Source organism: Polypterus senegalus, chromosome 8, assembly GCF_016835505.1.
Source record: "Polypterus senegalus isolate Bchr_013 chromosome 8, ASM1683550v1, whole genome shotgun sequence".
Lineage (NCBI taxonomy): Eukaryota > Metazoa > Chordata > Cladistia > Polypteriformes > Polypteridae > Polypterus > Polypterus senegalus.
Window position 1 is genome coordinate 180806766 of NC_053161.1, and position 14690 is coordinate 180821455.

A 14690-nucleotide genomic window follows, 5' to 3' on the forward strand; every position below is an offset into this window, starting at 1 on the left:
ATTTTTTTTTCTTACCCCCATTTCCCTCTTAAGGCTTTGCCCTTTCCAGGCCACAGTTGTAAATAAGAAACATTTTCTTAATCTGTTTTGCCTGGTTAAATAAAGGTAAATAAAAAAAAAATAAAATAAAAGTAAGGTTTTCAGGGGACTTATCTCTGAGGGTCTTGCCAGGGTCTAGTACGTTGTGAAACGGAGGGCTTTTTGTGTGAGTTAGAACAGCCTCCCATAGCCCATAACAAGTGGCCGTCAGTCTCATCATCCGGGTACGTAAGTGAGGAGGGGTCGCACTGATATTGTTCATCAAAGAAATCATCAGTAACTGGGGCATCGGTAACCACAGGAGCTGTTGGGGCAAGGAGTGAATGTGGCGGTGGAAGGGGTTGTGGGTAAAGTGTTGGGGAAGAGAGCATGGGATATAAAGGGTCTTTTTATCACTCCTCTTCCTCCTTCCTTCAGACTGGGGTCCCAAATCAACCTGCACTTTCTGTAAAGCTATAAGCAGCTCTTCCTTTTCCTTTCTGTTCTTTAGTTCAGTAACTAAAAGCTCATTCCGTTTCTGTGCCGCTTCCAACGTACGGTCTTTAATAACCAATTCCCATCTGTCATAAATATCCATCCGATAAAGACCTCCATTACAACAACCCTGTGTATTTCTGCACATTATTTTTCTAATGTCCTGTATCTCATTCATACCTCCGGTTCCTTCCACTACGCCATCTACCTGCACTGTCCTTATTCCACTTCCTACATGCCTTTTTTAAAATCTAATCCTGTCTTCTTTTCAATGAGCTTTCTAGGGGACCTGCCTTTCGATCCTGACGGCGCACTAGGAGCCTGGCGATCCCCCGAAAATAATCCTCCTTCCGTTAGGTTTTTCGGACTCTTGGGGGACTTTTTGACTGGCTTTGATTTGTTTTTCCCATAGTGAGCGGCAGGATATCCGCAGAAAATGACTCAGCCCTCGATAAACCCCGTTCCACCCGCCGTCCGCTCATATTCCCGGATTACAGCTTCAGGTGACTTTGTGTCCGTTTATTCGCATCAGCAGAATCCTACATCAATACGCCCTGTGGAGTCCGGGATATGAAGGTTTTAACCCCGATCCCTTCATCAGACGGTTTGTATGCGTCAATCTGCCAGGGTATTGTCTCCGTCACCTTAGCACAGATGAAAGCAGACAGCAGATGAAAAACTCGACCTCCCGTTTATTTAGACACACATTCTCTAAATACGCCCTTTCACCCCCATTCCTCAAATTATTATAGGAGCGTGCCACTCGCCCCTTTCTATGCCACTGCACAGGGGTGACTAGCTAATTTTCACACTGTGCCATTTTCCGTACGCTCCCTAGAACCCTCCTATGGGTCTGATACAGTATGCTCTCTTATTCTTTATTTTACATATGTTTTTTATTCTTTTTGTTTCTATATTCGTATTACTTCTAGCACACCAGTCAAACTCAAACTTACAGGAATCCCCCAATCTACTCACCGTGACTCCGTCCACCTGCCTGGAAATGCCCATCAAGTTTTGCCTCGTATCGGCTAGGAGGAAGTCAGGGACTCCCAACACAGAAAAGGCCCAAGGCAGGCCAATCCTACTTTTACCAAAGCTAGACCTGACCCGGCCGGAATCGGCTCCACCACGGTCCTCTGGACGATCCTGCTCGAGCAGCTGTCTGCCTTCTCCTGCCCCATGTTTGGGCGCCAAAAACTGTGGAGAAAGCCTTCAGACCAGACAGCAGGTGGAATTATAAAGCAGCTTTTTTTTGCAGAGTCACAGTGAGAAGAGTTTCAGAAAAGCAGAATCAAATATACATGACAGCGTCAGGGCTCTTCTGAAACCCGTCTGTTGGGTGGGGCAAGTTTTTTTACCCCTAGAATGCGTGATTTAATATCATTATGAAATGTAACAGTCAACACTTTATTATACACAATCCTTGAGCCCCTTCAACGCCCCTCGTACAACTTGATTTCTTCGCCCCTTTTGTTATGGCGTTCAGATGTAAGCTAAGGAAAAACGTGATAAGGCAGACTCATGTGAGGAATGCTTAGACCTTGAGTCCTTTGCACAAATATTTTTCTGTTTGCTAAAACAAAGCATGCTTTTACTTGGTTTAGTAAAGCTTACTTCTCAGACATGAATTAGTACAAAGGAACGAAGAGAACATTCGTCTTCCACAGGTGTCACGTGGGACTCTGGGATTTTTCAGTGACCTGCGTGTTTTATTCATTTAAATTTTACTCTTTTCTCATTGTATATTAAAATGTTTTTTCTTTACTATCCTCTACCTGTTTTTGAAATCAAATTAAAATAATATGGATTCGGGTGTCTTCGGACTAATTTTTTACAAATATTAAGACATATTTTGTTTAATAAAAGATCATTTCACATACAGTACAATCACTTTTAACCAGCCACCTCGGAACTGGACCCATGGCTGGTTGCCATTTTATAATCCAATGCATACCTATTTTCATGTAGAAAAATATTTCTAAGGTATGTACTGTACTTTTTCGACGTTCCTGAAGAAACCATATCCACAAGGCTTCATCCACGATTTCGTACACAGGTTTTTTTTTCCTCATACAACGACTGGACAGTGTGGTGTAACGGGTCCATAACTCAAGTCAAAAAGGCCACCTTTTAAATAAATAATCACCGCACTTGCGGCTTAGCAAGTATGTGTGACTGATCGGTTCCCGATGAATTCGTGATGTGGGTGAGCCTAGCTTAAGTACACAGGTGAGGAGTCGTCCGCATCCACAATTGTCTCCGTGATAAATAGAAACACGAGGCAGCTAAGGGGAGAACAGGAGGTTAACGGAGAAGGAAGCAGATAGAGGAAAGCCGGTGCAGGACAATGAGAGCAGATTCGATGGAGCAAAGGCAGGCAGGGAAATGAACCCCTGCATATGAGTGTTTGGCCGACAATCGGTGGGGCTAAAGACAGCGGTGACTGGTATTGAAGACGACTGGCTGTCAAAAGGCAGCGGCAGTCGTGGAGACATTGGGCTGGTTTAGCTCCAGCGTGAGTGTTCCGGCCGCTGAGGAAAGAACCCAAATCTAGATCCGGAGGGAGCTTGACGTAGCCAGGGATCGGAGGGCTACTGGACCAGAATGGAAGGCAGCTGCACCAGCAGGTTGGGCGACTCCCCTGTTGCGCGAAGCCCTCTCAGGAAGTGCATACATATAATATAAAGAAAAATGCAGGATTACAATTTCTTTTTTTTATATTTAACAGGCCAGTTAATCCATCAGCCGGTTAAAGTGAGGCCAGTTAAGAGGGATTGTACTGTATTTGACATGACACTCTCCAATTTAGTGATGGGTGATGATTATTACTTTCTACCTGCAATAATTAACAATATATAATGTTATAATATTTTAAGAATATGATGACAAAATGATGATGCCATTCTGTAATGTAGTTAAAATAATCACAATAGTCTTGTTGATTTTGCCTGTCACATGTGATCTTTTTATTTTACTATTTTAACTTCTTAGCTCCTATAATTGTGGTCATGTGATGAGAAGTTCAAATACAAATGAAAGAAATGAACTAGTTGAATCTCTACTTGCAACTTAAATCTTATGATTGCTTATGCTTATCAAAGTTTGTTCATAAATTAAACCAGTATATATTTAGTGTTGTAAGATAATGTCAGTATGAAATTGGTGGGTTTAAAACTAAAAATTTTAATCTTTTAAACTTTATACAGGAATCAAACTTCACTGCTGTTCTGAATGTGGTAAGCAGTTTTCACGGAGAAGCTGTCTTCAGAGACATCAAAGAATTCACACAGGGGAGAAGCCATATTGCTGCTCTGAATGTGGTAAAAAGTTTTCACAGAAAAGGAATCTTCTGAGCCATCAAATAATTCACACAGGACAGAAGCCATATTGCTGTTCTGAATGTGGTAAACAGTTTTTACGGAGAAGCATTCTTCAGCGCCACCAAATAATTCACACAGGGGAGAAGCCATATTGCTGTTCTGAATGTGGCAAACAGTTTTCAGAAAAAAGCAGTTTTCAGCACCACAAAATAATTCATACTGGACAGAAGCCATATTGCTGCTCTGAATGTGGTATAAAGTTTTCACATAGAAGAATTCTTAAGAGCCACCAAATAATTCACACAGGAGAGAAGCCGTATGACTGTTCTGAATGTGGTAAAAAGTTTTCAGAAAGAAGCAGTTTTCAGCGCCACAAAATAATTCACACAGGAGAGAAGCCATATGACTGTTCTGAATGTGGTAAACAGTTTTCATATAGAAGCAGTTTTCAGCGTCACAAAAAAATTCACACAGGGGAGAAGCCATATTGCTGTACTGAATGTGGCAAAAAGTATTCACGGAAAAGCAGTCTTCAGAAACATCAAATAATTCACACAGGGGAGAAGCCATATTGCTGTACTGAATGTGGCAAAAAGTTTTCGGAGAGAAGCAATCTTCAGAAACATCACATAATTCACTCAGGGGAGAAGCCATATTGCTGTTATGAATGTGGTAAAAAGTTTTCACGGAGAAGAAGTCTTCAGAAACATCAAAACATTCACACAAGTGAGATAAAAATGACACAAAACTCCCCCACCTTGTCCACAGATGAACACAGTACTATGCTAAGCAGCAGCAGAAGAAATAATTCATAAAGTTTGATGAAAACAAAAATGACCTAATTGGGGAAACTACAAGTAAAGTGGTTAAATACACTTCCCCTCTCCAACAACCTCATGTGGAAACAGAACTTACTCATGCATGGCTTATGAGGGGTGAACTAAGACCAAAAGATGTACTCCTCATCATAGGTGCACAAAACAGTGGCTTGGACACAAAGTGGTTCAGGTCAAAAATAGAAAGAAAAAAAAAAAAAACATAATTGTCAATTCTACCACAAAGAGCTAGAAACAGTCACACATCTTGTTGCTGGGTACGAGGTACTGATTACTGATGATTACATGCTGCACAACACCACAAAGTGGCCAGGCTCATTCGCTGGAAACTTGGTAAGAGGTACAACTTGCCAGCACCAGGAAGACACTGAGAGCACAACTCGGACAGCACAATGGAAAATGAGGAGGTGCTGGTCACTTGTAGCACAGCAATACTAACCGACTGAAAAATAGAGGCCAGAAAACCAGATGTAAGAAATCCTGGATAACAGAAGTATTAGTTCCTAGTTTTTTCCTGCAAAAAGAAGCCTTATTAGAAACAATGCAGGATCTACACCGAGTCTTTCTGGGAAACTTAAGAGAGTGAGAAGTTAAGCAGTACACGACTGTCGTGACTAAAGAGTGAAATTCTCTCCTGTTTTAATGGTAAGCACACCAAGAAAATTTGGAAGAATTAAACCCGAGAGAAGCTGAATTGCTATTCTGAATGTGGTAAACAAATCTGGCACAGAAATACTCTTCTGATGCACATTAAAATTCACACAGGAGAGGAGTTTTAATGGAGAAACAACCCTTTGGATACAACATCTACATTTATTTATATTACACATTTTCATATAAACAGTGTAGCTCAAACTGCTTTACAAGATGTAATAAGAAGGAAGTTAATATAAAACATAAACAAGATTAGGCAAAAATATACAGTATGTAACAAAGAAAAAAGTACTGTTGAATGGCCAAGTGGACAGAAAAGAAAAAAAAACTAAATCAGTCCTCATGGTTTACATGCATCACATGAAGATTTTGATGATGATGGCCATGTGGACACCTGGGACACCTGCCATTCAGCCCATAAACATGAGGCAGTGTGGTATGTTGATCAGGAGGTGGTGGAGCACATCATCACCACAGAAGAAATGGAGAAGACAGCAGAGAATAATACAGATTAGTATGGATCTGCAAATCCCACTGATAATCCAGTGTCCATGTAGACTGATAGGGATACAACTAAAATGTAGGTATGAAAAAGCCATTTTAAAATAATGTATTTTTATCATTATTTTAAATGTTCTGCAGTATTAGTCTGGTGAATTTCTAATGGTAAAGTATTTTAGATGTATAACAGCAAAAAGGCCACCTCATCAATTCTTTTCAGATTGGGTCTTGAAATTATAAGTAGACCTTAATTTGAAGATCTGAGGTTATGACTGGGAGTGTAAGGGGACAGACTTTCCAAAATGTCGGACTGGGTGAAATTATTTAAGGCTGAGTAAACCATTACAGTTGATCACCTACTTACAAGCAGGTTCCATTTCAGCAATCTGTTTGTAAGTCCATTTTGTTCATAAATCCAGCACGTATTGGCATCTGTTGATAAATGTTTTAGTTTCAGGCAGATCTGGATTTGGACATATAAACAATGTTTTTTGGTAGTTTTTAATGTGCTTAGAGAAATTACAAGTATTGTACATGAAATAGTTACTTTTGTTATTATAAAGATCTTCCCACCCCTGCTGCCACCATTCGGCAGATATGTGAATTATCCTTAAGTGTTAATTTTGGACTTGAGGACAATTTTGTTCATATATACGAAAGTTCACACCTCAAACGTTCATAAGTAGGGGACTATCTGTTGTAGTATTTTAAAGTCAATTGTAAATGACACGAGTAACCAATGTAACAATGCTAAAACTGATGAAATGTGCTCAGACTTTCTTTTTCTGGTTAAGATTCTTGCTGCTGCATTCTGCACTAACTGTAACTGATTGATGTCTTTCTTAGGTAGTCCTGTAAAGAATACATTATGGTAATCTATTTGACTGAAAACAAAAGTGTGAATTAATTTTTCGGTGTCTTATAAAGTTATAAGAGGTCTAACGTTAGCTGTATTCCTGAAGTAGAAAAATTACTTGTAATCTGATTAATATGTGATTTAAAATTGAGGTCAGAGTCAGTGATTACTTCTAAATTCTTTACCTCACACTTCACTTTTAAGCCTAAGGCACCAAGTTTATTTCTAATGCCCTCACAATGTCCATGTTTGCCAATAACTTCGATTTCTCTTTTCTCCTTCTTATTCAGAGAAAGTTAGTACTCATCCATTCAGAAACACAAGTAATACACAGGATCACAAAAGAATTAACACAGGAGAAGCCGTTTAACTTCCCTGAGTTTGGAAAACAATTCTGTCACAATAGCACTCAGTCAGTCATTTTCAAACCCGCTGTATCCTAACATAGGGTCACAGGGGTCTGCTAGAGCCAATCCCAGCCAGCAGAGGGCACAAGGCAGGAACAAACCCCGGGCAGGGCGCCAGCCCACCACAGACAATCACACTCTTCACAATTTATTTTTGTATAGCCCAAAATCACACAAGAAGTGCTGCAATGGGCTTTAACGGACCCTGCCTTTTGACAGCCCCCCAGCCTTGACTCTCTAAGAAGACAAGGAAATACTCCCAACAACAACAACAACAAAAAAAAAAAACCTTTTGTAGGGATAAAAATGGATGACAACTTAGGAAAGGCAGTTCAAAGAAAACCCCCTTTCCAGGTAGGTTGGGCGTGCAGTGGGTGTCAAAGAGAAGGGGGTCAATACACCACAACTCACAACAGAAAGTAATCCACAATACAATATAATAGTATGATAGACATGTTACAAATACAGAGCAGAATTGAACAGATGATGATATCACATGATACGGTTTGGATTTGTTCAGTGTCCTGGAGACCTTGGCCATCAAGCTGCCTCCCCCTATTGGCCATTCTACAGTTGAGACAGCGTTAGGCCAGCCAATCCGATGAAAGGACTTATCTACCCTACGGTTCCTATGATCCTCCATCACAGATGGCTTTACCTTAGGCAGGTGTGCCGTGGCATCAAGTGCCACATTTGAGAAGAGAAACAGAATAGGTGAGGCTTAGTAACAAATTCTAACTATTAAAGTATGTTTTATTGCTAATGACCAACAACAGAGATGCAGTCTATACAGTTAATCAGCAGCTCTTGTCAGGGTGTGCTAAACTGAAGTCATGAGTCTTCAGCTGGGCTTTGAAAGCTGAGACTGAAGGGGCATCTCTTAAAGAAGCCGGCAGACCACTCCACAGTTTACGGGCCCTGTAACTAAAAGCTCGACCTCCCACTGTTATTTTATTAATCCTTGGAATCCTAAACAGACCGATATCTTGAGATCTTAATGTGTGTTCTGGTTTGTAAGTCATGATGTTCAGACAAGTAAGCCAGACCTCAGCCATTTAAGGCATTATACTGTATTTTTAAAGGAGGATTTTGAAATTGGCCATTAATTTAACTGGAAGGCAGAGCAAGGATTTAAGAACTGGGGTTATGTATTCCTGTTTTGTTGTTCTTGTAATAATTCTTACAGCATTTTGGATTAAGTAGAAGCTCAGTGAAGAACAGTTTGAACTGTTCAGTCCAGTGAACACCGCAGTGCAGTAGTCATTCCTACTAGAAATTAATGCATGAATTAATTTCTCAGAATCCTCCTTTTTTAGAAAATGCCATCATTTCCAAACATTTTTAAGATGGAAGAAACATGTTTTGGACAAATTTGAGATGTGCGCTTAAAGTGATATGCTAGATTCAAAAATAACACCTAGATTGTAGGCTGATTCAGTAAAATTTAATGGTGATTCCAACTGAGATGTGTAAATGATGACAGAATATTGTCGTGATCAGCGTCATTCCCTCCAATAGTAAATATCTCTGTTTTATCTGCATTTAATTCACTAATCCACTCATATTCACTAACACAACTAATTGAAGACAACATCAGAGAACCTTCATTTGGTTTTGATGAAAGGTATAACTGGGTGTCATCTGCATATGAGAGAAGATTAACATGATGTTTCCTAATGAGAGATCCCAGCGGAAGCATGAAAAGTGAAAACAGTAAAGGTCAGAGTACAGAGCGCTGTAGGACAACGTATCTCACTTCTGTGTGTAATGATAGAGTCCTATCAGCACATTTCTGTACGTGTTGGAATCGATTTGATTAATAAGAACTAAACCAAGTGAGCACACTGCCTGTGAGCCCAACATCATTTTCTAGCCTGTGCAGTGAAATGAATGGTCAATGGTGTCAAACGCTGTGCTTAAGTCTAACAGATTTACAGTGGAGTTTCCTTCATCAGAGGATATCAGAATGTCATTTACAACGTGCATTAGTGCCATTTCTGTACCCACATTGAAACTCACAAAGGGGAGAAGCCAAATGACTGTTTGATGAATGAAGAGTTTTTACAAAGAAACAACGTTTTGACTCACAATAGAATTCAAACAGGGAGAAGCAGTTTGTCTGTAATAAATGTGGCAAACACTTACCTGAATCACATTTATTGGCCAAATATGCACACATACAAGGAATTTAACTCCAGTTTTGATGACACTCCAAGTGTAAGATACATATTTGACATCAACACAACACTTAAATCACACATGTGAGATAAGAAAACAAAAAAGCAAGACTGAGTATATATTTGTATTTATTTATTTATATATATGTGTATGTGTGTGTATATATATATATATATATATATATATATATATATATATATATATATATGCACACTCTGTCTTACTTTATTTTTTTTTTTGGAGGGATTATAATGTATATTCAAGTCAAGTTGTGGAGCATGCACTGGTACAGAGTGTTGCCGCATCCACTACACGATGAAACAACTTGAGATCCCGGTTGGCAACCCCCAGGCAAACATGCAGTCCAGTCCCACTCTCTGGAAATGACCCTCTATCTGCTGCAACCAGGAGTTACGTGGGTCACCCCTTGGCCTGGTCCAGCCACTCGGGTCATCAAAAATGAGGATCTTACAAGCTGGATCACCCTCACCCGCACCACATGGCTGTAGTGCCGTAAATGATGCTTCCTCACAATGCAGGTCATGTGCCTCATTTGGGACTCCATAAGCAACCGCTCATTCAACACAAAGTCAAACCAACGGTACCCAAGGATTTTTCAGAGATACACAGTACAAAAGGAGCCCAGTCTTCGTCTGAGGTCACTGGATAGCATCCATGTCTCGCAGCCATATAGCAAGACAGGAAGCACCAGGACTCTAAAGACTTGGACCTTCGTCCTTTTGCAGATATCTTGAGCATCACACACCCCTTTCCAGCGACTTTATGACCCCCAAACCCCCCATGCTTTCCTAATCTGTCTACTGACTTCATAGGAAGATTCACTGGAGACATGAATGTCACTGCCAAGGTAAGTAAACCTCTCAATGAAGTCGACACTCTCTCCGCTGACAGACACATGCTGATGGCCGTGCCCAAAAGGTCATTAAAGGCCTGGATCAATACATATTACTTATGTAACAGTTACATTTAGAGATTGAGACTTGACAGATGTTTGTTTGTAGTTCATATCTCATTGAGCCTCCATTTGACTTCGTCAGGTCCTAGTGGTGTGCTGAACACATCAGCCTGTCTTTAGGATCTCTGAGACTGGAGGAGGTCAGGAGTCCAACTGTACAGCAGGCACTGATGTGCTTCAGCATCACGACTGGTGACAAGTTAGAGATGGCAGATAGTTCAGCTGGCATCATCCTATATGACTACCCAAGCAGACGGCATATTAAGAGCCCACCGAGTGTGTCTACTCCAGTAGAACTGACCAGACGGCCCTCACATAACAACCTGTACAGCTGTAGACGACTCCACTTTACTGGTCAGTTTAGCAGACACTGCACTGAGGCTGTCAAGTCTGAACCATTAAATCATTCAGTCAGCTGGGAATTTATTTTGGCCATGATATTTCTGGGAAGGCATTTGTTTCATTCTCGTATGTTGTAGGTTAATACTGATATATTAGTTCTATAAATATAAACACAGACACACACTTAATGTCAGGACCTCAGAATAACAAGCTTCTAGCGCTCAGTCGTGGTTTTAGAATACTGAGCTTCAACAGTTCTGACTCTCCTCTGACTTTTCCTTTCGTCAAGCATTAATCACTGTCTTTCCAAAACAAAATAAGGACTTATTACAATGTGCATCATACAGACCAATTTCACTTCTGAATAACGACGTTAAAATACTCTCTAAAATCATAGATAGAAGGATGGAGAAAGTGCTCCCCTCGGTAATATCACAAGACCAAACTGGATTTATTAGGGGCCGACACTTATCTTCAAATCTTCGACGCCTGTTTAATGTAATATACTCACCAACTAAATCAAACACCCCAGAAATATTATTATCATTGGATGCAGAAAAAGCATTCGACATGATTGAATGGAAATACCTTTTTACTATTTCGGAGAAGTTTGGGTTTGGCCCGAACATTTGTGCATGGATTAAATTACTGTATACTAACCCAGAAGCTTCAGTTTGCATCAATAACATTTGCTCAGACTACTTTAAACTAGAACGTGGCACAAGACAAGGATGCCCTTTGTCACCGCTGCTGTTTGCAATTGCCATTGAACCACTGGCAATACATTGTCGAAATACTGATCAGATAAAGGGGATTAGCAGAGAAGGACTGGAACAGAAAATCTCATTATATGCAGATGACATGGTACTGTATATATCGGACCCAGAAAATTCTGTGCCTGCAGTCTTAGCAGCACTCACAGAATTTCAAAAGCTCTCTGGTCTCAGAATTAATCTGAATAAAAGTGTACTCTTTCCGGTGAATTCTCAAGCATATAATATTAGATTAGACACCCTACCTTTTATCATTGCAGAACAGTTTAAATACCTAGGGGTAAACATCACAAGTAAACATAAAGCTTTATATCAACAAAATTTCGTCGTCTGCATGGAAAAAATTAAACAAGACTTGCATAGATGGTCAACCCTTCATCTCACACTAGCTGGAAGAATTAACACTGTTAAGATGAATATTCTTCCTAAGCTCCTTTTTATTTCAAAACATACCAATATACATTAATAAATCATTCTTTAAGCAATTAGATTCAACAATAACCTCATTTATTTGGAATTCTAAACATCCACGCATCAAAAGAGCGACCCTACAAAGACAAAAGGCAGAAGGTGGCATGGCTCTACCTAACTTCCAGTTTTATTACTGGGTGGCAAATATACAGTCGATAAGAACCTGGACACAAATAGAAGAACATACACAGGCATGGACCGCAATAGAAGTAAAATCCTGCAGTACTTCTTTGTATTCCCTGCTCTGTGCTCCAATAAACACACGTTATCGGCAATACACTAATAACCCAATTGTGCTCCACTCACTTAGAATCTGGAACCAATGTAGAAAGCATTTTAAGACGGAGAAGCTTCTTTCCGTGGCAACCCTGCAAGAGAACCACCTCTTTCAACCTTCACAAACATATGCAGTTTTTAATATCTGGAAAAATTTGGAATTAACTTGCTTAGAGATCTTTATATAGACAACGTCTTTGCATCCTATGAACAATTACATTCCAAATTTAACATTCCAGCTACAAATTTCTTTCACTATCTTCAAATCAGGAACTTTGTTAAACAGAACCTTCCAGATTTTCCTCATCTTGCACCCTCATCCACGCTGGAAAAATATTGCTCAATTTCAAGGAATTAGACTCCATCTCTACAATATATAAAATCATTTTACAATCCCTTCCTTTCAAAGATCCAAGAGGACACTGGGAAAATGACCTCTCAATTAATATATCAGAAAAGGAGTGGAAAGTAGCAATGCAGAGAATTCACTCAAGCTCCATATGCAAAGCATACAATTATACAACTCAAAATTATATATCGAGCACATCTGTCTCGACTAAAACTCTCCAAAATGTTTCCAGGGCATGATCCAACCTGCGAACGTTGCAACCAAGCCCCAGCCTCACTGGGTCACATGTTCTGGGCCTGCACCAAATTAACATTATTCTGGACAAAAATTTTTAATTACCTCTCAGACAGCCTTGGACTCACAATCCCTCCTAACCCATTAACAGCTGTGTTTGGGGTTCTTCCAGAGGGCTTAAAGTGGAGAAGGACAAACAAATTGTGATTGCATTCACTACACTGTTGGCACGCAGACTTATTCTGATAAACTGGAAGAACCCAAACTCTCCTCTTTAAGTCAGTGGGAAACTGATGTGTTATACTATTTAAAATTGGAAAAAATCAAATACTCAGTTAGAGGATCTGTGCAGACTTTTTTCAAAACATGGCAGGATCTAATCAGTAATATTTTAAAATAAGTTTATAAAGCACAGAGAATTTATTAATTTAGGTATTTTTACAAGCCTTAAATTTTACACTGTTTGGCTTGCTCTCTCTCTCAGGGGTGGGGATCGATCTGTTCTTAACATAATTCTTTTTTTTTTGTAAAAACTTGATTGCTATGTATCGATTGTAATAAAATTAATAAATTAAAAAAAAATGCAAGTTTTATTGAAAATGTGACTCGTAAATAAAGAGAAGTAACACCCTTATTGTTGTAGACTGTGTTTGTAAGTGAACAGTAAAGTCTTGATCAGGATGCTCAGTTTCCAAGCTGTGTTATCCTGTAGGATTACCGGCGAGTCCAGTAAAGTCCAGTGTGCCATTTGCAGTCCATGATGATAAAAGTGGAGGCTCTGCTCAAATCTCTAAGTTCTAGTTGTGTTAATACACGAGAAGACTGGGCCAGCACAAATGAAACTAAACACTAAGTATTGTCACTGCCAAAAACAAAAGTTTATTAATAATAATTCAGTATAAATTGTACAGCCATGTCAAGAAATATTTACAATTAATAATAATGATGGGTCAGTTGAACTGAAATAAACAACAAACAGGGAAGATTAATTTAACAAACAGACTGATCAGAGAATATACTGAAGCTGAAGTATTAAAACTGCAGGACGCCCACTTCTATAGATTATATAGAAATAAAAGAACAATGTAATGGGGATAGATGGCCAGGAACCCTTCCCCTCCAGGATTCCTGGAGAAACGAGGAACCCTGATAACGGCACTTCTTTTCCCCGGGTACCCAGCTAGTCCTTGATACCTGGGGGACAGCAATTCAGGGACATCAGGAAGTGCTGACAGACCAGGGATGGTTTATTTCCGGAGTGCTTCTGGGTGCAAGGGCAGCACTTCTGCCACACTGGGGGGTTCTGCCAGAAGTTCATCGGCAGGCACCTGGGGCACATCCGGGATGGGATAAAAGGGGCCGCCTCACTCCAATCAGGGAGCCGGAGTTGGGTGGAAGAAGGACGGAGCTTGCAAGACAGGAGTGGAGGTGGCCAGAAGAACCAAAGACTGTCAACTGTAAATTATTGTAAATATTGCTGGGAGTGAACATGTGTGTTGTGGACACTGCAGTGTCGTGTCTGTCTGTGGCCGGGCTAGCTTTTACAACATGTTTACTTGTACAGAAAAGGAATAAAACTGTACAATGCAGTTATAAAAATTAAAAAAAAAAAACTACAGATGACATGAAATGGCTAAAAACAGAAGCAGATAATTTCAAATATACAGAAGTTAATCAATGATCTTTAACAATAAAAGTGTCCTTTATTATTGACATCAATAGTTCAATCAAATCTACACAACTCTATTATGCACAGTCAGTCAGTTCAGCACTCAGAAATCCAAAAGGCCAAAGACCAGTAAAGCCAGTGACACGTTTATCAGAGGAGGCGCTGGGATGGAATCCCAAGTTGAGAGCCTCAGTGATGCTGACCTTGTGCTTCCAACTGCTGCAGTTCAAGTACAGAATGGCAAACTCTTCTCTCTCACTAAAGATTCACTTTCACCAGTAATAAGTTTATTAATGCGTATTTTAAATTTCACTTTAAACATATATATATTT

At 39.8% G+C, this 14690-nt stretch overlaps 1 protein-coding gene across 2 annotated transcripts in view; it reads left to right on the forward strand.

Annotated features, from left to right (window-relative positions):
- LOC120533519 (zinc finger protein 501-like) overlaps positions 1-4873 on the forward strand; it is a 69476-nt gene extending 64603 nt beyond the window's left edge. For both annotated transcript variants that reach the window (XM_039760444.1, XM_039760443.1), the window contains exon 3: positions 3723-4873. In XM_039760444.1, the coding sequence (XP_039616378.1) occupies positions 3723-4651 (929 nt within the window). In that variant the 3' untranslated portion in view covers positions 4652-4873. The remainder of the gene's footprint in view (positions 1-3722) is intronic.
- Positions 4874-14690: the final 9817 nt, after the last annotated feature.